The sequence below is a fragment of the Schistocerca serialis genome, chromosome 6 (genome assembly GCF_023864345.2).
Source record: "Schistocerca serialis cubense isolate TAMUIC-IGC-003099 chromosome 6, iqSchSeri2.2, whole genome shotgun sequence".
Lineage (NCBI taxonomy): Eukaryota > Metazoa > Arthropoda > Insecta > Orthoptera > Acrididae > Schistocerca > Schistocerca serialis.
Genome location: NC_064643.1, coordinates 215,394,422 through 215,420,337, shown reverse-complemented (window position 1 = coordinate 215,420,337; position 25,916 = coordinate 215,394,422). Strand labels below are relative to the sequence as shown.

The 25,916-nt window shown below is 44.4% G+C and overlaps 1 protein-coding gene across 1 annotated transcript in view; it reads left to right on the top strand.

The window, feature by feature from the left end:
• Positions 1 to 25,916, top strand: part of LOC126484765 (cytochrome P450 6k1-like) — a 236,329-nt gene that overhangs the window by 190,888 nt on the left and 19,525 nt on the right. Inside the window, exon 4 of the mRNA XM_050108361.1 lies at positions 5,887 to 6,149. Within this exon, the coding sequence (XP_049964318.1) occupies positions 5,887 to 6,149 (263 nt within the window). The remainder of the gene's footprint in view (positions 1 to 5,886; positions 6,150 to 25,916) is intronic.

The window sequence follows — 25,916 nt, the reverse complement described above, 5'->3', positions numbered from 1 at the left end:
AGTTGATGGTGGCTGAACGCCGGAGATCAGATGAAAAATCTATTCCCAAACAGAGAATGGTATAAACGGTGGTGAGAGGTGTAACGCACTCCACGGGACGTCCCGTGCCAATGAACATAACTTGTGACCTACGTACGTTGAAAGAGCTACCCGACGCCTCACCATAAGTCGCTTCCCACTTCAAAACAGCTCGAACCTCGTCGGCATTACGTAAAAGATGACTACATTGTCAGCTACCGGGGGCGGACAGTTTAGTAAAGTAAGACCCATCAGCAGTAATGTGTTTCATGTGCATGACAGTGTCGACATCAACTTTCAGCTTATTCCCGAAAGCTTTCGAACAATACTCAATCCCGTTTCTCCCTATGCCCATTGAATAGCTGAACGTATGGAACTTACGCAATGTGCATCCACTGACTGCAGGCTCACTATGGAATCTTGAAAGGATTGGCGCTCATCACTGGAACGACACTTCACTGGAAAAGCGATTATCAAGCATTATTTTATGAATGCCTCCTTTGAGAACATATACACACATGACTGTCTAGCACAGGGCAGGTTGAACCCTCAGTAGCCTCATATGGGCAGTCGAGGTGTCAAATTAGTTAGTATTTCCGAGACTCCAAAACCTTCTATTTGAACACGACTTGCCCTTCGTGACACAAACTCCATCACTGGCACTCCGTGAATTGTCAGCCGTGTAATCTGAAACAGCAGCGCGGTCCTATCAAAGTGAACCTGCGGACAGAGTGAACAGCAATTTCTGAATCTTTCTGATGGTGACGCTGTGGTGCACGGAAAGGTATCGTCGCTGAGTGACTGTAGAGGGATACAGGAATAGTTGTGATGAATGACAGCTTAATCTAAACGTAGAAAACAGTAAGGTAATGCGGATGAGTAGGAAAGACAATCCTGCAACGTTCGAATACAGCATTAGTAGTGGGCTGCTTGACACAGTCCCATCGATCAAAGATCTAGGCGTAACACTGCATATGATATGAAATGAGCACGTCAGGCTGGTAGTCGAGAAGGCAATGGTCAACTTCGTCCCTGTCAGCATTTTAGGAAACTGCAGCATATCTATAAAGGAGACGGCATATAGAACGACACTATGCCCGGTTCTCGAATACTGCTTGCGTGTTTGGTATCGAATCAAAGTAAGTAAAGGAAGACATCGAAACAATTCAGAGGCGTCGTGCTTTGTTACTGGTAGTTTCGATCATCAGTTCACAGATATTACGGGTATGCATCTTGAATATAAATGGAGACGGCATATAGAACGATACTGTGACCGGTTCTCGAATACTGCTTGAGTGTTTGGTATCGAAGCAAAGGAAGTAAAGGAAGACATTGAAAAAATTCAGAGGCGTGCTTTGTTACTGCTAGGTTCGATCATCAGTCCGCATATATTACGGGTATGCATCGTGAATTGAAATGGAAACCCTGAAAGGAAGATGACGCTTCCGAGGCACTATTGCGGAAATTCAGAGAACGCCCATTTGAGGCCGACTGCATAACGATTCTACTGCCGCCAACGCACATTTCGCGCAAGGACTACGAAGATAAGAGAAATTTGGGCCTCTGCGGAGGCTTATAGACAGTTGTTTTCCTCTCGCTGTATTTGCAAGCGGAACAGGAAAGGATATGACTGGTAGTACTTCGTACCAGCCGCTTTGCACCGTAAGCTGGTTTGCGGAGTATGCATGTAGATGTAAACGTATACATGTCCTATTATGGGCTCACCTGTCATTCCCATTCTGTTGAGACGCTTCTAATGATTGACGTTGCTTTCAAACAGCGATGCACGTAAACCTGAAATCTAACGTTTGTCAAGATAGTAACACGGAAAACCATTGATGTGATTGAATGAAGTTTCCAGCACAGGTTAGATACCGTACACAGCACAAATAGGACTGAAGAACTGTACATGTCCGACTGTCAGAATTACGTGTGGTATGAAGTACCCACTTGATACAGGCACGTTATACATGAGTGCCTGCAGCAACAATGGTTGGAGGAGACAATAACGAATAAGTTGTCCACGCCAGTGACGGGAACAATTGAATGAAAACAATAGATCATTCGGTTGTTGGAAAACAATCGACTCATTCGGTTGTAGTTAATACGTATCGTTTGAATTATTCATTCATTCATGTGGCTCTGAGCACTATGGGATTTAACATCTGAGGTCATCAGTCCCCTAGAACTTAGAACTACTTAAACCTAACTAACCTAAGGACATCACACACATCCATGCCCGAGGCAGGATTCGAACCTGCGACTGTAGCGGTTGCGCGGTTCCAGACTGAAGCGCCTAGGACCGCTCGGCCACACCGGCCGGCTATTCATTCATTATTTTAAATGAAACCAGTCTGTGGGAGCAATCGAATGAAAACAATCGTTCAGTTGGTAGGACTACTCATTCATTCTTTTGAATAGAACCAGTACGTGGCAGCAACCAAATGAAAACAATTGTGTCATTTGGTTGTAGTTTTACCTGTCAGTTGGATTATAATCGATTAATTTTTTTCGAATGAAAGCAATTAGTGGGAGCAATCGAAAGGAAAGATTCAACATCGTTGTAGCTTTGCATATTGATTGAATTATTCATTCTTTCTTTTCCAGTGGAAAGAAAGAGTAGTTTTTCCATCGGTTGAACCAGATATTGATTCTTTTAGCTGAAACAACTCTTTAGTATTTTAGCTGACCGAGCTACCCATTCATTCTTCTGAGTAAAGCCAGCCTTCAGTAGTTCAATTAGTAGAACTAAAGCAGTGCTACATTATACTGTCAGAGGGTGGGCCTAACCGAAGACGTATCTCTGGGGCATGACAAGTTAAAATAAGCACTACACATGTCCGATCAATTATGTACAAAATGGATAAATTTTTTATCATTTAAAACTGATACATATATCGATGTGGGATAAATAGTTCCAGGTTCCATTAACGCGTAACTAATTAACCTGATGTATCGCTAAGGTAGGCCTGCCACTGCTTGAATTGCGACACCAGACAGAAACTTAAACGCTGAACACTTGGGTCAAATTATTTTCCCTAACACAAACGGTCTGTAGACGATAAGTTGGCCGATGGCCACGATGTTCCGGGGGGAGCGGGGGACATGAGTTTCAGTGCTGACAATGTCAGTGGGCGTGCGCCTCCTACAGATCAACAGACATAAATTACACGTGGGAATAACAAGGATTTGCGAAAGCTCGTTATAGAGACCTTCGTGTCAGACGTAGTAAAAATCTGGAGTAAGGACTATAAACGTAAATGACATCAATTTTATACATCTCAATGAGTTGAAGGCAAATGACATTTAAGATATTCAGTTGTCTGACGGGCTAGGCGGCGTCGCGGTGTATGTGATCGCCCATTGTTGGTGGCTTCTAATTGTGTCAATAGAGAAGTATGGAAAATACAGGGTGTTCCAAAATTGTCTGTATAACTTATATCATATATATACCAGAAATGTGGATAGTCAGAAACGCGCAGTTTGAGGCATAATGTTCATAAACACCTAAGGTTCTAGTGGCCGCTTAACAGAGTTCATTGTGATAAGGTAATCGGCGGCCGAAGTGGCCGAGCGGTTCTAGGCGCTTCAGTCTGGAATCGCGCGACCGCTACGGTCGCAGGTTCGAATCCTGCCTTGGGCATGGATGTGTGTGATGTTCGTAGGTTAGTTAGGTTTAAGCAGTTCTAAGTTCGTGGGGACTGATGACCTCAGATGTTAAGTCCCATAGTGTCACAGCCATTTGAACCAATAAGGTGATCATATTTTCTAGTGCCAAATCCCAAACACATTAAAAATTTTTGATATTGCAAATAGAAATCTTAATTAAATATAATAAATGCAGCAAACTATTACCTTAATTTGTTACAAGAAGTATTTTATTTTAGATTTTATTAGTACATAAGATGAAGGAGTGTGAACAGACATACAGTATTCATGAGTACTGTAAATTATCTTCAGCATGTCTTTATTCTTCAACAGCATAATGAAAACATTCGGCTCAAGGTTTTTCATAATTCACTCTAGTCACTAACATTGCTTTCGTAGTTTCTACAACAATCTGTGTTTTGTTACTGCTCCATACATCGCTCATTTAGGAAAAAACCCTTTCAGTAACAGGATACGGACGCAGATTAAATGAATATATAATTCGGGATAAATCGTTTCACAATTGTTAAATTCGAGTCAAATAGGTGTCCCGAATTACTTTTGAAACAATTCAGGACACAGCTAAAAATATCGTGAATGTCAGGAATTTTAACATGTTGCAGCCATGTCAGCAACTGTGATAAATTAATATGTCAAAAATCCGCCTCAGTTGCTAAATCTCACTGGTCTTTACCCAGGTTTCAGATAGAGTAATCTAGCCTTATTCAGGTCGTTGGATGTTCCTCTCCAACATAAAGAAATTGGAATTATACCTCTTTTTGATCGGATGTGTAGTTTTTAATTGTTGCATGATTGAAATGGTACATTTCGATTTACAGATAATTACCTTTAGGGAAATTGCAGCTTTTATGCAATTGTCATTTCGTTTGCTTCACACCAGTTCCTTGTCCACACCACAGGTTCAGACACCGACTAAGCAGTACGTCCGTTATGAGTATACAAATCCGATCTCGATAATCCTTTCTTGTTGCCGTACTGCATCACTTACTATCCGCTCATCGCTGGGAATAACGATTTTCTGTTCACTGTAACTTCATACGTATTATCATTGCAGCTAATGTGCCCTTTGCGTGCCGAAAGATAACATTACTCGGTGGCGGAACACCCTGCGTCATTCAAATTCACTCAGATGCTCGCTCTATTGCTTTCACGACGCATATGTATATTTCTTTCAAGCTTCCATTTCCTTTGACTGAACATCACTGTAGGTGTGTTTTGAAAGAAATACATTCTTGACCACCCACACAAGAGAGCGCTCTGCCATGCTTAAGTGTACACCATCTGTATGTGAACTTAACCACTTACTGCTGTTACACTGCTATACACATACCTTCTGAAATGGATTCATTCGGTTCATTCCTTCTGAGCGTTGCCATTTTCACGAATATTTGTTAATGTAAGACGCAAATGGCAGTAGGCAGATTACAGTTATATTGTTAGGTATACAGGGTGGTTCGCAAACGGCGCGAGAAGGCTCTACCTTCACATGTGGGCTGGCATCGTCGGAAACTGTTTAATTGGGCCGTGCATTCTCCCGGACCGACTTGGTTGTCACACGTATCTAGAATTCCTTCGAAAGGCTATGCCATACATGCTAATTGATGTTCCCCTGTCTATTCGTCGCCGCATTCGATTTCAGCATGGTGGAGCCCCTGCAAATCCCTGCAGGCAAGTGAGGGCACATCCGTAGGCGACCTTTCCCAGCCCAGCCACTGGACTGGTCGCGGTGGGCCAGTCACATGGCCACCACGATCACCTTGTCTGCCCCCAATCGATATTTTCCGGGGGGAGTGGGGGGCGGTATCTGAAGAACCTTGTGTATGAATCATCTGTTACATCGTCGGAGCACCTAGTGGACAGGGTAGTTGTGGCAGCAGGATGTCTTCGAGATAAACGAGGTGTCTTTGAGAGGGTGCGCCGTTCAATGCAACATCGATGTCAGGCGTGTCTCGATGCATTTTTACAAACTTTGAGCATCTCCTGTAGTGAGCATCCATTTTTAGCACACTGACTAAACAAATGCAACGCAATTTAGTACCCGCGGATGGTCTTTGCGACCGCCGGTTCCTGTGTGGTTACTGATCCTTGTTGTATGCCTGATGTACCATGTCGGATTGTAAACATTTTTTTTAACCGTCCTGTATATCGGAAAAAATTGTATGAGAACCTTTACAATCAACGGTCTCTTCTTCCTTGCAGACAATGCAGGACTGTGGACGCCAATTGGTGGAAGTGTTGGAGGAGCCAGCGAAGAAGGGCCAGATCCTGGAGATGCGGGAGATAGCTGCCAGGTTCACCACCGACATCATCGCCTCCGTCGGTTTCGGGCTCGAGAGTAATTCTCAACGAAACCCGGACGCAGAGTTCCGCCGCTGGGGACGAAAATTATTCGAATTTTCGATTAAGTCGAGGATTGCCGATCTCATGTACAGGTTCATTCCAGTTGTGGCTAAAGCTCTAAGGTGAGTAGTTTAAATGTGCATTTACTCTGTAAAACGTATCACATTGTAACGATACCAGAGAAAAATCTGTCAGCTCCATGAGCCTTCCTAAAACAGTGTAACACACTCTTTAACTTGATAAAGACCGGGGAGGAACAGACCCCATGAATTTCTTCAAGCCGGCCACGGTGGCCGTGCGGTTCTAGGCGCTCCAGTCCGGAGCCGCGCTGCTGCTACGGTCGCAGGTGCGAATCCTGCCTCGGGCATGGGTGTGTGTGATGTCCTTAGGTTAGTTAGGTTTAAGTAGTTCAAAGTTCTAGGGGACTGATGACAACAGCAGTTGAGGCCCATAGTGCTCAGAGCCATTTGAACCATTTTGAGTTTCTTCAAGCATTGAACATCTACATGAAGCCACTCATTGATAATTAGAACCAGTAGTTAACAATTGGGGGGGGGGGGAGTTGACTGGTGAGTTACAGCCGCTGTTTAAAGGGAGGCCAGTCATTTCCATGGGATTATAAGTGTAACGAAGTGGGGACCCTCGGGAACGAGTGACTGGTGGTGACTGCCCGCGAGGTATGGGGCAAACACTGTTAAGAATTAGAAAGAACTTTATTGATCTTGGTACATGGCGTAGCTCGATAGGCTCTTCTCGCTGACACTGACTTAGGTCAGTGAACTGGTGGCGGCTTCTGACTGGTGCTGCTGTGCTGTCACCTTGTGCTGCTAAGGCCGGTAGCCCCTGCAGGCCATGGGCGTTGACGTCAGTGGCACTTGGAGTTGTGCTGCGATGACACCCCAAATGGGAGCCTGCTCCTCGCTTCCGCACGCAACTACCAAGGTGGTGCGTACATCACTTCCCTCGGGCTCCTGTAGGCTTGGCAGCCCCTTGCCCCACTTGCACCATTGTGACGGAACGCAGCTGTGAGCTGCCTGCTACCCCTGGACGAAGTCGGCTGGTGACTCGTGTTGTGGCACTGAACCCCACTAGGAACTCAGCGCAGGTTGCAGATTGGCAGGGCTGAGACACCAAGTCCTGTGAAGGACTTACTGCATATGGCAGGTGCAGCCCAGTCTCAAACGCGTGGCTGCAGTTAGCAGAGTCCACTGTCTCGCCTGTCCGGTGTTGCTCTGCTACCTTCCGGCGATGATGAGTGTTCCCGCCTTAAAATCCAGACATTTATATGCCTCAGGTGTCTAACATTCTGCGTGGTGTCTGTTTGTTCTAAGTCGTGTCTCCCTACAACTTTCGCGCAACGACGCTCTGAGCGTGTTTTTTAGGGAATTGACTAGTTTGAACCTGGGACCTGTTGCTGGTAAGGAGACGCCAGACCACACACGACATGTAGAGTTCAAAAGAGCTCAGTGAGACTACCGATGATATAATCAAATATTTAATGATTTCAGCGTCAGCTCCACTGCACTCCCTGTAAAAGAATCTTTATACTAACTAAATTTAGTGGATGGAGTTCAAGGCTTTCCTATTTTTAGTTAGCTGGTAAAATAACGTCGAAAAAGCAGTTAAGTTTACCACTGGAATTTTTATTCAACTCACAAAAGATTCTTTATAAATTGCACTATTGATAAAAGGAAATATTTTAATACAGGATGATAAAGACCAACTGCGTTCAACAAAAATGTGAACGAATATTCCCTGAATGGGTTTCCAAGTTCTATAATAGATCGAAGGATGACCTATGCCATATCACATCTATAATCTAGGTTTAAATTAAGTTTCATAAAAGAGAAAACTATCAAAAATGGTCTACAGTAACCCTCAATTATCTTTAATTACTTATTTAACTTGTCATAAATTACAGTGGCTGATGTGACTTCTCAATAATTATATAACAGAAAAATCATCGCATTTCAGATTTTAACTTCAAGTAGCAAATGTGAATACCACGAAGTTTAATTGACGATCGACACTACTATTACGTGCGGTTCTAGGCGCTACAGTCTGGAACCGAGCGACCGCTACGGTCGCAGGTTCGAATCCTGCCTCGGGCATGGATGTGTGTGATGTCCTTAGGTTAGTTAGGTTTAATTAGTTCTACGTTCTAGGCGACTGATGACCTCAGAAGTTAAGTCGCATAGTGCTCAGAGCCATTTGAACCATTTGAGCTACCATTACGTAAAAAAGCCAGCCGGAGTGCCCGTGCGGTTCTAGGCGCTACAGTCTGGGACCGCGTGACCGCTACGGTCGCAGTTTCGAATCCTGCCTTGGGCATGGATGTGTGTGATGTCCTTAGGTTAGTTAGGTTTAAGTTGTTCTAAGTTCTAGGGGACTGATGACCACAGCAGTTAAGTCCCATAGTGCTCAGAGCCATTTGAACCATTACGTAAAAAGGGGATGTAACAGATGAGACTTCTGCAGTTCTGAGTGAAGCCTTATGCTCCCTTATGCGGCATCGCGTACGTCCATTACCTTGTCGGTGGTTAGGCTGCGTCATGGGTGGCGGGCGGCGCAGCTCCACACACCTCGTCGTCTCAGTAGCAACTCTCACTAACTTCTCCTTACTACAATTTACCGAAGCTGGTTTAAGAAAAGGTATCTGGCTGTGTTTTCAACTGACCAATCAGCGTCTCAATGTTAACCTTAAGCTCCGCCTACAAAAATTCTGTCTATCCAATGAGAAACGTTATACTTTTCGTGGTGGGGCAATGTTTTTTAGTGTTTGCTACGTAACAGAGACACGTATATTCTCACGCTAAAACTTGCAGCTGGTGTGGCCCTTTTAGTGTTATCGTAAGATCTATACTGTTCTTCTGGAAGGCTCTATCTTTTAACATGGGCTGGGGGATGGACATCCCGGCGATCGGCCGGTGATGTGGGTGTCCGTCCCTTATCGTAGGGCCTCCTAGCCTACACGACTCTGCTCTCGGCTTCTGTTCTCGTCTCTCCCCCTCGGAACTGCATCTGTTTCACGGTGGAAGGTATGACAAGCATTTAGGCGTTCTTGTGTTAGTCTGTGGTATTCCATTTGCTCACTTGCTGATCGTATTACTTTTGTTAATTTAATGTCAGGATTTATTCGGAGCTATGTGACATACTGCCGGATTTGCTATCATGTCAGGGTTTTCATGGAAGGTGTTGGATTTGCCTGACACCTTACAAGTGCCCATTTGTTTCATTAAAACCTGGCGCTTCGTTACGTTGCCAAAACAAGTGACTCTCCCTGGTGTGGTACCACCACCCCACTTGCTACATGGTTACGGCTGCGCAACGCCGTTTACCGCTGACCACTGTTATCCCCGCTGCACAATCCATTGGCGTGTCTGTTATTGTAACCCACGTGTCGCCACACTTGCAGCTACGGGCTAACGACTGTTAACGTTACGTTGTTTGGTGAATCGATGCTATTTTTCATCACATTTGTGAAAGACAAGTAATTTTTCGTCCAAAAACTTGGTTGAAGGACTATATAAGAAAGGGCAGTACTTGGTCACCGAGAATTATGGAATAAACGAAATGGTTCATGCACACAAACGTTGGTATGAGAAACATCCCCAAAACATCAGACAACTTCCTCCGGCCTACAACTCACTCCCCACTTACTGCGGGTTAAACGCCTCATTAGGCAGTCAGTGCTCTTGACTTCTTGCATCATTTACAAGAAGAAAAATGATGGCTTTTCCGGCCACCCCACACACCATTGGTGAGCTACTGACCATTTTCTGTGTTTTTCGGCCCACTGACGAAATGCAGCTTTCTGTTCACCTGTGAGGACACTCCTTTTGTCAGGAGACCCTACTCTAAACGCTGCTTGCTTCTCTCTCACACTGGTTGATACAATACTGCACTCACTCTTAGCAGGAAACAACGTCGGGTTTGAAACCCATTGTCATTCCCAAGGCGTGACAATCCTCTCCAGTCCCTGTCGGTTTGTATCTTTTTATGACCACTGTTCTCATGGCTTGTTACGTGGCTGCGAGTGATAGACAGTTCCTTATAGACACACTCGACTGTCAGCGTTGATACACCACCAGATCGAGCAACTTCAGTAGCCATATTGTCCCGGTCGTGTTAAAACATGATAGTTCCTTTACCCTGCAAAACGTATCACATTGTAATGATACCAGAGGAAAATCTGTCAGCCCCATGAGACTACCTAAAATAGTGTAACACAGTCTCTAACTTGATAAAGACCGGGGAGGAAGAGAATCCATGAGTTTCTTCAGGCGCTGCACATCCATTTGAAGCCACTCAGTGGCCGGGTGTTGTGTTGTCTCTATCATCATTATCTCGTCCCCATCGACATGCAAGACGCCGAAATGGCGTCAACTCAAAAGACTTGCACTAGGTGACTGGCGACGGGAGGCCCTAGCGACATGACATTTCCATTTGTACAATCCAGTTCAGGCAGTATGGTGTCATAAACATAGGTTTTGACTTGTTCATTAGTCTCTTAGTTGAATAGTCCAAAACTAATAAAACCGACAAAATTACAGTCTCATTTTTCAGCCATAAAGATTTTATGTGGTTAACATCAAGTAGTCCTTATCATAAGGTTTGAGTCCTGCAACTGCGGTTCCAAAAGAATGATGTTTAAGCGTACTTGAAGCTCTAGTCATTAAATTTACCAGATACCAAAGCGAAAGAACTTGCCCCCCTTCTAACAGCCGTGTACCGCAAGTCTCTAGAGGAACGGAAGGTTCCAAATGATTGGAAAAGAGCACAAGTAGTCCCAGTATTCAAGAAGGTCGTCGAGCAGATGCGCAAAACTATAGGCCTATATCTCTGACATCGATCTGTTGTAGAATTTTAGAACACGTATTTTGCTCGCGTATTATGTCATTTATGGAAACCCTGAATCCACTCTGTAGGAATCAACATGGATTCCGGAAACAGCGATCGTGTGAGACCCAAATCGCTTTATTTGTTCATGAGACCCAGAAAATATTAGATACAGGCTCCCAGGTAGATGTCATTTTCCTTGACTTCCGGAAGGCGTTCAATACAGTTCCTCACTGTCGCCTGATAAACAAAGTAAGAGCCTACCGAATATCAGACAAGCTGTGTGGTTGGATTCAAGAGTTTTTAGCAAACACAATACAGCATGTTGTTCTCAATGGAGAGACGTCTACATACGTTAAAGTAGCCTCTGGCGCGCCACAGGGGAGTGTTATGGGACCATTGCTTTTCACAAAATACATATAAATGATCTAGTAGTTAGTGTCGGAAGTTCCATGCGGCTTTTCGCGGATGATGCTGTAGTATATAGAGAAGTAGCAGCATTAGAAAATTGCAGCGAAATGCAGGAAGATCTGCAGCGGATAGGCACTTGGTGCAGGGAGTGGCAACTGACCCTTAACATAGACAAATGTAATGTATTGCGAATACATAGAAAGAAGGATCCTTCATTGTATGATTATATGATAGCGGAACAAACACTGGTAGCAGTTACTTTTGTAAAATCCGTACGGAACGAGTTGAAGTGGAATGGTCATATAAAATCAACTGTTGGTAAGGCGGGCACCAGGTTGAGATTCATTGGGAGAGTCCTTAGAAAATGTAGTCCATCAACAAAGGAGGTGGCTTACAAAACGCTCGTTCGACCTATACTTGAGTATTGCTCATCAGTGTGGGATCCGTACCAGGTCGGGTTGGCAGAGGAGACAGAGAAGATCCGAAGAAGAGCGGCGCGTTTCGACACAGGGTTATTTGATAAGCGTGGTAGCGTTACGGAGATGTTTAGCAAACTCAAGTGGCAGAGTCTGCAAGAGAGGCGCTCTGCGTTGCGGTGTAGCTTGCTGTCCAGGTTTCGGGAGGGTGCGTTTCTGGGTGAGGTATCGAATATACTGCTTCCCCCTACTTATACCTCCGGAGGGGATCACGAAAGTAAAATTAGAGAGATTCGAGCGCGCAAGGAGGCTTTCCGGCAGTCGTTCTTCCCGCGAACCATACGAGACTGGGACAGGAAAGGGAGGTAATGACAGTGGCACGTAAAGTGCCCTCCGCCACACACCGTTGGGTGGCTTGCGGAGTATAAATGTAGATGTAGATGTTGATGTCATCCAGTCACGTCTCCACCTCACTACATGTTATTGTGGTCTTATTCCGTACGATTGAATAAGACCTATGAGCATTTCACTGTGAAAAAGGCCGGACGCAGAGAGATTGTTTTGTTAATTTTCGAATCCCTTTATTACGGCTCTCCGACGTGATTCGTAACAAGATGTGGCAGCGCCGTTGGCTGGCCGCTTTTGTGTGCGTGATATCCAGCAATGTTGGTAGAATGCAGCCTGGCCGAGCGGCGACATGGCGCCACTGCTTCTGTCAGTGGCTTCCCCAGACTCGGCAGTGGCGGCCGACGTGTGGCTGATGGTTGCAGCACTGGCTGGCTGGCAGCAACGGATGTCGCAGCGACCGTGACTCACAGCAGAAGCGCAGTGGCATCCAACTACGGACAACTTCCAGCATTCTGGATGGTGCCCCCAGATGTCACAGCCCGACGGTGATAGTTCTGCGATACTAACAAAATACGATTTCAGTTCAAATGTAGCTAGATGTTTATATGCTCACGGGCTGTACTTGATTGGGCTTTTCTATGACTTGCGGTATGTATACTAATCACTGCTGTCTAGACTATTTCCACTACTCGCCTGGCCAGCTTGCCTTGGAGTGTGGAACAGCCATGTTGTGTTTTATAAGGAATTACTTCCGCGCTCGCCTGCAGCTGCTGTAATGTACTTCCTAGTTTCTGTGTTTGTGACTGAATATGGTCGGTGCGCTGCAGCTGCTGTGACTTACTACTAGTTTCACAGGAGTCAGTGCCTCACTCGATAATGTCAAAGACTGATTTAGATTGGTCGCAAATATTGCTGCTTTCATAGAGAAGTTGTCTCACGAAAAAATACGTTGCGACTGCTGGGAAGGCCTATAGAAAACTAGTCAACAACATTCTCGCTATCCAATCACAATAAATGTGATCATACTCAACGTCACTTGAATATGACAGGCCGGCCGATGTGGCCGAGCGGTTCTAGGCGCTTCAGTCTGAAACCGCGCGACCGCTACGGTCACAGGTTCGATTCCTGCCTCGGGCATGGATGTGTGTGATGTCCTTAGGTTAGTTAGGTTTAAGTAGTTCTACGTTCTAGGGGACTCATGACCTCAGATGTGAAGTCCCATAGTGCTCAGAGCCGTTTGAACCATTTGAATATGACAGTTCAGCGTTGTGGGTGTTTCTTAAGTGGAAAATCAGAACGTTCGCTCTCCTCAACCAGCTAATACTGGACTGTAGTTCGAAGTGATAACATCGTTCACCAACCCAACAACATTGTGCTCCCGATGATGAACGCAAATCCGAAGAGCTTTTGGAGGAGAATGAGTAGGACAATATAAAAACCTTTCGCGCAATCCAGTGAAAAGTTGTAAAACCACAAGAGATTCTACAAAAGGTGCTATCCGTCCCCCGAGCCCTGTTAGTGAAGATCCGGACAGCCTGTCGTCACACCTACGTCAAGCAATATTCTTTTCACTCAGCGTTTCCAACCGCCGAGCTCCACCACCTGAACTCATAGTCTCGTTAACCTGTGACAATATCCCATTCTGGCCATCAAGAGTTACATTTACTGCGTTTTCCCTAAATTTCATCAAAACCAAACCCATAATGATTTTCCTCCATACCTCTCAATTTTGCTTTCTGTAATTAAATCCATGTCGATAGACGATAAAAGCTTAGCTAATTTCCTTTCACTTGCACACAAACGACTTTACTGGTAGCTCACTGTGGACTTCTTAAGGAGCACTTCTTCATAATCCAAAGTACAGCTGTTTCTGAAATTAAAAGAGCTTTCTAAACAGCTGTCATGGTTATCCATTACTAGTGTTTAGAACCCGTGACTGTTTATGCAATATAAGTGCAGAATACTAGAACTAGTCACTTTTTCTGAAATACTTGTTGATTTCACAAACCTGTCTTCGAACCTTTTCAGGCTCATCTTTAGATAGTGCACAGGGGGTTGCATCACAATTTCATAACGTAACGCAATCCCAAAGAAAGCAGGTGTTGACATGTGAAAATTACCGAACTATCAGTTTAATAATTCACGGCTGCAAAATACTGACGCGAATTTTTTACAGACGAATGAAAAAAATGGTAGAAGCCGACCTCGGGGACGATCAGTTTGGATTCTGTAGAAATGTTGGAACACGTTTGACAGTACTGACCCTACGACTTATCTTAGAAAATAGATTAAGGAAAGGCAAACCTACGTAGACTTAGAGAAAGCTTTTAACAGTGTTTACTGGAATACTCTCTTTCAAATTCTGAAGGTGGCAGGGGTAAAATACAGGGAGCGAAAGGCTATTTACGATTTGTACAGAAACCAGATGGCAGTTATAAGAGTCGAGGGGCATGAAAGGGAAGCAGTGATTGGGAAGGGTGTGAGACAGGGTTGTAGCCTATCTCCGCTGTTATTCAATCTGTATATTGAGCAGGCAGTAAAAGTAAAAAAAGAAAAATTCGGAGATAGGAATTAAAATTCATGGAGAAGAAATAAAAACTTTGAGGTTCGCCGATGACATTGTAATTCTGTCAGAGACAGCAAAGGACCTGGAAGAGGAGCTGAACGGAATGGACAGTGTCTTGAAAGGAGGATATAAGATGAACATCAACAAAAGCAAAACGAGGATAATGGAATGTTGTCGAATTAAATCGGATGATGCTGTGGGAATTAGATTAGGAAATGAGACGCTTAAAGTAATAAATGAATTTTGCTATTTGGGGAGCAAAATAACTGATGACGATCGAAGTAGAGAGGATATAAAATGAAAACTGGCAATGGCAAGGAAAGCGTTTCTGAAGAAGAGAAATCTGTTAACATCGAGCATAGACTTAAGTGTCAGGAAGTCGTTTCTGAAAGTATTTGTATGGAGTGTAGCCATCTATGGAAGTGAAACGTGGACGATAAATAGTTTGGACAAGAAGAGAATAGAAGCTTTCGAAAGGTGGTGCTACAGAAGAATGCTGAAGATTAGATCGGTAGATCACATAACTAACGGGGAGGTTTTGAATAGGATTGGAGAGAAGAGAAATTTGTGGCACAACTTGACTAGAAGAAGGGATAGTTTGGTAGGGCTTATTCTGAGGCATGAAGGGATCACCAATTTAGTATTGGAGGACAGCGTGGAGGGTAAAAATTGTAAAGGGAGACCAAGAGATTACACTAAACAGATTCAGAAGGATGTAGGTTGCAGTAGGTACTGGGAGATGAAGAAGCTTGCACAGGATAGAGTAGCATGGAGAGCTGCATCAAACTAGTCTCCCCAACAACAGCGACGCTGGGTGATGTTGTCTTTGCCAAAAGCATGTTCCACCCTCTTACACTATGAAATGATCATGTAATATACTGTGCACCATCTGAAGATGAGCCTGAAAAGGTTCGGAAACCGGCATATGGAATAAAAAAGTATTTAAAGAAAACATTTGGTTGCAGTTTTCTGTATTTATATTGGCTGTTTTTGTATGTTGAGACTAAAAAGTGGCTTCCCCTACTCGTTCTAATACCAATAGGATTTTCTAGTACATAGATCAGCTCAATATCTAATCTTAATTCGTTCGGTATGGTACACTCTGGCTTCCGTCTGAGAAGAAAAGTTCATTTAAGACGTTTGCGACCAGAACAGCAGGAGCAAACGAAACGAAAATTCACGGTTTGGGAAGGTATATGATGTTTCTTCAGTGGTTACTATCCAGAGTCAAATTTACGAATTTAGCAGCAGGAGCCCGCTTATCATCATGGCGTTGTATCTTCCCTGGCCTAGATGTATGCATTGATTATATTGGGAAGGTAGTCATGAAGGTGTTGTATCCTCTCCAGAGACAAACTGGCCCTCAACTTTTGTAACTGGTCCTTAACATCCTGGATACTGGAACTGGGAAAGAATTGATGTCCAGCTGGCCCCACACGTGATCTATTGGGGACAGATCTGGAGATCTTAAAATGATACCACGATACTGCCACAGGAGAGACAGCACATGAATATTCAGGACGTCCTCGACATAACGCTACACTATCTCTCCGTTCTCTCAGTTACCACCAGTTGTGACCTCAAATATGCCAAATGGCTTCCCACTCTATAACGAGCCGGCCGCTGTGGCCAAGCGGCTCTAGGCGCTTCAGTCCGGAACCGCGCTGCTCTATGATCGCAGGTTCGAATCTTGCCTAGGGCATGGATGTAGGTGATGTCCTTAGGTTAGTTAGGTTTAAATATGACCTCAGATGTAGTGCTTAGAGCCATTTGAATGGATGGATTTTACTTTCATTCCGATTGATCCGTAGTGAGGAGGTCCTCCAGAATGTAAAACATGTCAGAAAATCAACAATACGTGACAAATATTTCCAACTAAAACAAATAAGCTAATGTACCATTCCACAGGTCCCAAGTGGAATGATCGTCATTTTTTAGTGAACACTATAAGAAAGAGTCATTTTACAAGTACTAATGCACTGAATTTAAAATAAAAAAGTTTTTTTATTTACTTATAAGGTAATAAACTTGAAATACAACTACTATAATACTTATTTACAATGAACACATTACTGCACTGAAATGGTGCAGAAGTTAGACTGTACTTACACACACACAGATATATATATATATATATATATATATATATATATATATATAATGAACACATTATTGCACTGAAATTGTGCAGAAGTTATATCGTACTTATTTATATATATATATATACAGACAAATCAGTTGGTTTTACTGAGAAATTCATCAATGGAGTAGAAGGAGTTGGCCACCAATAAATCCTTTAGGCTTCTCTTAAACTGGATTTCATTGGTTGTTAAGCTTTTTATGGCTGCTGGCAAGTCATTGAAAATGTGTGTTCCTGAATAATGCATACCTTTTTGAACAAGACTAAGTGACTTTAAATCCTTGTGAAGATTATTCTTATTTCTAGTATTGATTCCATGAATTGACCTGTTGGTTTGAAAAAGTGATATATTTTTAATGACAAATTTCATTAAGAAATAAATATACTGGGAAGCAGTAGTTAGTATCCCTAGTTCCCTAAACAGGGCTCTGCAGAATGTTCTTCAGTTCATACCACATATAACTCTTACTGCACGTTTTTGTGCCCAGACAACTTTAGCTTGGCTTGATGAATTACCCCCTAAAATAATCCCATATGACATTATGGAATAAAAGTAAGCATAGTATGCCAGATTTTTCAATTTCATATCCCCTATGTCTGACACAATTCGCATTGCAGATAGAGATTTGTTAAGACGCTTCAGCAGTTCTGTGGTGTGCTCCTCCCAGTTGAATTTATTATAAAGCTGTAATCCCAAAAATTTAACCCTGTCCACTTCTTCTATCTGCTTGTCATTGTATGTTAGGCATATACTCGTGGGAAACCCCTTACAAGTTCTGAACTGCATGTAGTGTGTTTTTTCAAAGTTCAGTGACAAAGAATTGGCTAGGAACTAGTGATTAATGTCCACAAATATTTTATTAGCTGATCTTTTTAAGACTACACTTGATTTGCTATTTATTGCAGTCTTTGTATCATTGGCAAACAAAACAAACTTGGCATCTGGTAATGTTACTGAAGAAAGGTCATTGATATACACAAGAAAAAGTAAGGGCCCCAAAATGGAACCTTGTGGGATCCCACATGTAATTAGTTCCCAGTTGGATGACGCCTGATAGCTTGATACATGTATCTTTCCTAATAACACCCTTTGTTTCCTGCCAGAGATATAAGATTTGAACCATTTTGCAGCATTTCTTGTTACACTATAATATTCTAATTTATTTAAAAGGATATTGTGATTTACACAATCAAATGCCTTTGACAGATCACAAAATATACTAGTGGCCGGCAATTTGTCTAATGAATTAAGCACATTTTCACTGTAAGTGTAGATAGTCTTCTCAATATCAGAACCCTTTAGAAATCCAAACTGTGACTTTGACAGTATGTTATTTGAGATAAGATGGTTATAAAGCTGATTGTACATTACTTTTTCTAAATTTTTTGAGTATGCTGGCAACAGTGAAATTGGAAGGAAATTTGATGCTATTTCGTTATCTCCCTTCTTAAACAGTGGCTTAACTTCAGCATATTTCAACCATTCAGGAAATATTCCACTGATAAACGACTGGTTACACAGATAGCTTAATATGTTACTTAGCTCAGAATCACATTCTTTAATTAACTTTGTCGCTATTTCATAATACCCACTAGATGTTTTTGAGTTTAAAGATTTTATGGTGGACATTATTTCTGCTGGGGTAGTGAGGGTCAAATTCATATTATGGAAGTTACTTGAAATGTCTGGTCTGAGGTATTCCATAGCAGCATCTACCGAATCTGACAACCCCATCTTTTCTGTAACAGTTATAAAATGATTGTTAAAAAGTTCTGCAACACTATACACATCTGTCACCAATGTATCATTTACTCTTAATGCTATTTGTTCCTCTTCATGTCTGGTTTTACCGGTCTCCTCCTTCATTATATCACATATTGTCTTTGAACCACTCTATGACGCCAGGATAATACAGCTCTGTCTCTCCAAAACGTTGGAAGAATGAGACCTCTCCCTAGGATACCGCCACACTCGCCGACGATAGTCATCCGGGGTAGTATAGAAGTGCTATTCATCGCTGAACATAATGCGATGCCGTTCACCGGCAGTACTTGCTTCCCGGCCAAGGCGCTACTCCAAACGCAGCCATTTGTGTTCTGGTCTTAAAGGCAGCCTATGCACTGGGTGGTAATTCAGTGACATTGCTAATGCTACTCTGCCAGTAATTGTACGGAATGGCACAGAACGCTACGGGGAGTCCGTTACTTGTTCTGGGACAACAGACGCAGAAGAGAAAGGGACTGCGAAGCGCTGGCTGCACAATCCGGCGATATTCCCTTGTGGTGGTCAGACGTGGTCGATGGGAACATTGACAAGGTGTATGCCTGCCCGCGTAGTCCCATACAGTCCAACACTGGGCCGCTGCCAAGTCCGAATGCCCCATTATTATACACGTTGAACGATTCGAACAACTGGGGAAATGAAGACGGACAATGAGGCCCCTTTCAAACACTGTCAGGTGTTGATAATTCCTGCCTAAAACGAGTACGCGACATCACCGTGTACTTGATAATGATCACTCAACACCGGACGGTATTCACACCTTTTACACAGTATTGGAAATCAGTATAAACGCAGGGTTCCACGAAAGGGCCTGAAGTAGGACTTTTGATAAAATATCGATGTATCGACATATTTTACAAGAAATGTAGATACGTAAGTATATGTATATGTCGACACCGAAACAGCAATATCAAATGCCGATATTTTTATTTTATGTTATATATTTTCCGCAATTTTCAGCAAATATTTGAAATTGTTGTGGAATATAAGTTTACTTTCACTGTGTGAAGCAGTCTTGCTACTTTTTGAGCTTTCATCATGTCCAGTCTTCCTCTGTGACTGAGTGAAGCAAATATAGCTGTCTCAATGAAGTCCGATTCACTACGGTGAAGGGAGGGGGGGGGGGGGGGGGGGGGAGCGGGTGTGTGAATAGAATAAGAGGATTTCCGATCGGCGTTCTTCAAAATCAGTTGCTCAAAATGATGAACAAAAATCTAAATGATGGCTGTCGGAGAAATGCTGACGTAATCGGCACTCCGCGCTACCAGCGGAAAGTGCAACGTTTGACTCCACCATGTACCTTTGACACTATAATTACAAGGTCGCTGGCGTTTGCAGAAATGAAAAAACAGGGAAGTTGACATGAGGTGTTCCGGACAGATTAGATGTATGACGAATCCGAACGACAGCCTTATCGGACACCTGTTAATTGCGCCACTTACGTGCAGTTACCATTGTTAGCAAAGTGGTTATCGACAAGCGTGAAAGTGGATCGTTTTCCTTTCGACTCTCCTCTAAGGGGGTAAGCAGGTTGCTACCTTGTTGACCTGCAGAATATCTAATAATAAATCAGTACTTAAATATACCACTCTAAACCCGGCAGTATATTTACAACGTGCAGCCAATATTTTTTTAGGTCTGTACGTCGATACTATTTGTCGATGTTTTGATACTTTCTTCGTTACATCGATGGTTAATAATGATACGTTTTTTAAATATCGATGTATCAGATTTCCGATATTTTAAAAATATTCTGAAGCAGACGCTTATCGAATTTACTATGAATAAATATACATATAAGACTTACATAATCATGTTTGAATTACATAGATTATTTCATAAAACAAGTAAAAAAATAAGGCGTTTACATTTCCTGGGTGGCAACTGATACAAAGGCACTCACCGTGCTCTTGTGTTATTGCATTGATAGTACTTTGTGCAACTTCCGCTTTTCCTAATTACCTAATTACCTAAAAAATTCTCTTCGGCATTGATTTTGTCAGGGGTGGCAGTTCTTGCATTGAAATTATCGACTACTCTTGTCGTATCGCTCTTTCAGCTTACAACAGCCTCAGATTGCCTTCCATTTCGATAAACACGCTTGCAAGTATTCTCCAAAGATTTTCCACGAAGCTCAAAATCTGGGCTATGTCCGTTATCTCCATATCATGCGCCCAATCTCACGTAAATTACCCAACGAAACTGACCAGTTCAACTTGTTGGCAGTTTGACGGTTAGAGTGTCCCATTTACTTGTACGTACAGATTTCTGCTTTTTCGTCACCTGATAAATGTTTTCCGCGTAGCACAGTCACAATCGTGGTTTATGTACACAGCACGCATAGTCACTAATGGCGTATGTTTACTATCTGCAATAAAGGCATGAACGCAAACACTAACACTGCATAGAGCCAACTGCCTTTATACCTACTTCCACCCTCTACCATCTGAATCGTTGATGTCTTCTTATATACTGCCCTACTGGTGTCAAATGCGATACCATTTGACTGCATTTGTCGGTATATGGAATTTCATACTGTTCCAAATACATTGTGTACAACTATTCCAATGGACAATGTTAATTTTCCAGCAAATATCCATACCTTTATACTGATTTCCACCACTGTATTCCCTACCAGGCCTGTTAATACTAAAGATGAACAAGACTAATTCACTCGACTAGTCGTTCTACTTGTCACTGAGAATTGCAGCTCTAATCATTTACGTACCCATGTGCGTGTATGATGAAGTTACACACATCAAAAAAACTTTTTCATCACTTCGGTTCCGAGAGTTCCGGTACCTGTACAGAAACCTGGAATAGAGATCAACATAAACATCATTTCCGCCCTTTTTATTGCTCATGAAAACCACACATTGCATGTTGTACCACCATACAGCGAGATCTTCGGAGATGTTGGTCCTGATTGCTGTACCTCTGATACCCAGTGTAGTGTTGGCAGAAGAGCCAACACTGTTTTTCTAGAGGAGGCCGAAATGCACGCGTTTAATTACACGCTGACTGGCGTGAGGTCTGGAACAGGACAATATCTTGAGAATTGTAAATAAAGTGCGTAGATGATGTGATACTTAAATTTAATCCACAATTGTAGAACATCTCTTTTGATGATACATGCTTAAATATCAATTGAATACGGCGCCTCAATTGAATACGGCGCCTTGCTAGGTCGTAGCAAATGACGTAGCTGAGGACTATGCTAACTATCGTCTCGGCAAATGAGAGCGTAGTTGTCAGTGAACCTTTGCTATGAACGTCGGCTGTACAACTTGGGCGAGTGCTAGTACGTCTCTCTAGACCTTACGTGTGGTGGCGCTCGGTCTGCTATCACTGACAGTGGCGACACGCGGGTCCGACGTATACTAATGGACCGCGGCCGATTTAAAGGCTACCACGTAGCAAGTGTGGTGTCTGGCGGTGACACCACATTCCTCCCCAGCAAATCGGCGAACGGTGGTGTTATAAGGCTTCCGCCCGCCGTGGGGAGGACCCCATGTTGACGTATGCGACGAGGGGGGGAGCCTAACAACAGGCGAGGCTGTGCCACCCGCACCCGGCCATTCGGTCCGAGGGGAGCTAGGAAATGCCCGAAACCCTAATCCAGAGTGCACGCCAACATGCGGTGTATGCGCCCGTAAAGAGACAGGAGGGGCCGAAGGGTCGACCTCCATCAGAACGGGGCACCCGACGGGCGAAGACGACATCTGGTCCAGAGCGGGCAAGAGTTCGATGTCGGAGGACAGCTGGTCACGGGAAGCGATCGGCGGCGCGTGACCCAGGAAGGCGCCCTGCGGCTGCAGCGAAGCGTCCACTGCGGGCGGCGCCGGCGGGAGAACAGGCGGCGGCGGCGGCGGCGGCGCGTCGCCATGGGGCAAAATGGAAGGCAGCGTCGGTAACACCTGGGGATGAGGCGAGCCAGTAGATGGGTCCCCAGGGCGCTAACCGGACGGCACCGTCGCTGAAAGCAGACGGGGAGCGGCAGAACCCGTGCGACGACAGAGGCGCAGCTGATTGAGATGCCGACGCACCTCACCAGAGGCCCCCAAAACCAGATACATAGCGCGGCCGAGGCAGCGAAGAATGCGCCCTGCGAGCCAACGCCGTGAACCTCGATAGTTGCGATAGTATACCACGTCGCCTGAAGCAAAAGCAGGCGTCTGCCGCTGCACAGGAACCTGATGCGGCGGATGCAGCAAAGACATCAAGGTTCGACGAGGACGACCGTGGAGCAACTCAGCCGGCGAGCGACCATCTCGGGGCTGAGAGCGATACGAAGACAAGAAGAGCAACAACGCGTCCTCCCGAGAATGCGACTCTTTCAACTTCAACATTTGTGACTTGAAAGTGCGGACCAATCGTTCAGCGGCACCGTTTGACTGAGGCGAAAACGGCGCGGATGTCAGATGTTGAATACCATTGGCCTTGCAGAATGACTGAAATTCTGCGGACATGAATTGTGGGCCATTGTCGGAAACAATAGTCTGTGGAAGACCTTCGATGCAAAAGATAGCGGATAACGCTTGGATGGTGGCAGATGACGTCGTGGAAGACATCCTGACAACAAAAGGAAAATTACTGAAGGAATCGACAACAACCAACCATCGAGCATTCCAGAATGGACCGGCAAAATCTATGTGTAAGCGTTGCCAAGGGGAAGTGGCTTTCGGCCATGCAAAGAATTTCCGCTGTGGTGCGGACTGTTGTTCGGCACACGCCATGCAAGAAGAGCACATATTCGTAATCGCAGCATCGATTCCGAACCAAGTACAGTGCTGACGAGCAAGTTGTTTCGTTCGCACTATACCCCAATGTCCTTGGTGGAGAAGCCGTAAGACAGAGGACTGTTACGAACGAGGGACCACGACCCTGGACTGATCATTATCAGAACGCAACAGCAAAACACCGAGTCGAACAAAAAGTCTCTCCTTGTGAGCAAAAAATCGGCGAACCAACGGATCCTCGATCCGTGATTTCGACAAGGGCCATTGAGTAGCAACAAAACGCAAAACGGTAGCAAGGACAGGGTCAGCAGCTGTGGCTGTAGCTACACGACGAAAATCAATCGGAAACGAGTCGACCACGTCATCGGTTTCCGCATCAATGAACATGCAAGCAAGTTCGGAAGAATCGAATGCTCTATCCTCAGCAACAGGCAAACGGGACAACGCATCGGCGTTTCCGTGCTTAGCAATGGACCGATACAAGATATCGTAGCGGTAGTGCGAGAGGAAAATAGACCAGCGAATGAATTTCTGCGCTGTACGTGGAGGTACAGGCTTGTTCGGATGAAAAAGCGATGTCAAAGGTTTGTGGTCTGTGATGATGGTAAAGTGACGACCATACAAGAAATCGTGAAACTTAGTAACACCAAATACGAGAGCCATGGCTTCTTTTTCGATCTGTGAATAATTTCTTTGCGCAGACGAGAGCAATTTGGACGCAAAGGCAATAGGGCGATCATGCGATCCATCTTTGTGCGCAAGCACAGCACCGATCACGAAATCCGATGCATCTACCATCAACAAAAGGGGTGTCTGGGGATCGAATGGCGTAAGGCAAGTATTTGAAAGCAACGCCGATTTCAACTGGCGAAAGGCGCGTTCGCAATCCGTCGTCCAGACGAACGGAACACCTTTACGGCGTAAGCGATGAAGCGGAGCTGAAATGGAAGAGGCATGGGGAATATATCGGTTGTAATAATTAATTTTACCCAGCACACTTTGTAGCTGCTTCAATTTCCGCGGCGAAGGCAAGTCTTGTATGGCACGGAGGTGCTCGGGACTGGGATGTATGCCTTGGGCATTGAGTACGTGGCCCAGATATGGTAAGTCCCGAGCAAAAAACACACATTTGTCCTTCCGCAAGCGAAGACCATTTTGTCGCAAGACCTGAAATAATGTTCGGAGATTGGCTAAATGTTCTTCTTCCGTCTTTCTGGAGATCACAATATCGTCCAGATAGTTTGCTGCAGTAGGGACCGACGCACAAACAGTTTGCAGATATTGCTGAAACAATGCAGGGGCGGATGCACACCCGAATGGCAGTCTTTTGAATCGGTACAAACCAAGATGCGTATTAACCACCAAAACGCGCTGGGATTCTTCGTCCACCGGTATTTGCAAGTACGCATCTGCAAGGTCCAACTTCGAAAAATATTTACCCGGGCACAGTTTGTCAAAAACATCTTCCGGGCGGGGTAAAGGATAAGTTGCAATCACTAATTGTGGATTCACCATTGCCTTGAAGTCCACACAAAGTCTCAATTTTCCGGAAGGTTTTGGCAAAATTACTAAGGGTGAGGCCCAGAGAGAAGCCTGCACACGTTCAATCACACCTTGTGATTCCAAATCATTTAATGTTCTTGCGACCTCATCACGCAATGCGTGGGGAACATTGCGTGCTCTGAAAAATTTCGGTTCCGCGTTTACTTTCAGTTCCAAATGTGCTTTATAGTTCGTAGCGCAACCAAGGCCCGGTGCAAAAATGTCTGCAAATTCTTCACATAGACTAGAAACACTGGCTGAAGGCACAGTCTGATTCACTGATAGGGCCTGATTGACTATAGACAAGTTAAACAACTTAAATAAATCTAAACCAAACAAGTTCACTGCAGAAGAAGAACGAAGGACGTAAAATGACACAAGTTTTGTTTGTCCCTTGTATGTGGCAAGAAGGCTGCACTGTCCTAACACAGGGATATTCTGACCGGAATAACTATTTAACTTAACATTTGCGGCACGCAAGGGAGGTGGGCCCAGCTGTTTGTACGTGTCGTGATTGATCAGAGATACTGCAGCTCCGGTATCGAGCTGGAATGGGATCACGTTGCCATGAATGTCCAAATCTACAAAAGGTTCATTGTCCTGCTGACGACAAGAGCGACTGTCTCGTGCAATTTGTACTGACACTGGTACAGAAGCACTTGCGACTTGACGTGATTTCCGTCGACGTCTACGCACACTGTTTGTGGGACGAACACAGTCACTGTTAGAGAGAGTGGCAATGGACGGAGGGGATTGAACTACATGAATATCCATGGGCGAAGGTTCACGAGCCTGAGTATTCTTGGTTCGATTCCGGCGCGAAGCAAAGGGCCTGGAATGGTTTTTAGTGTCCGAACTAAGCTTTTTCTGGCAAACACTCTGAACATGTCCTTTTTTATTACAGAAAAAGCAAATAGCTTGGCGTGACGGGCAATTCTCACGCGAATGTCTGGTTGCACACCGCGGGCATGATTTTAGCACTGTATTTGCCTCCTTGGGCGGCACACGCGGCTGCGCGGATGGGCGCGAGGACTGTTTACTGTTCCGTGCAGCGCGCCCGGCGGGCTGGTTAACGTGACACACGGCTGGCGAAGTTTCAAATGAT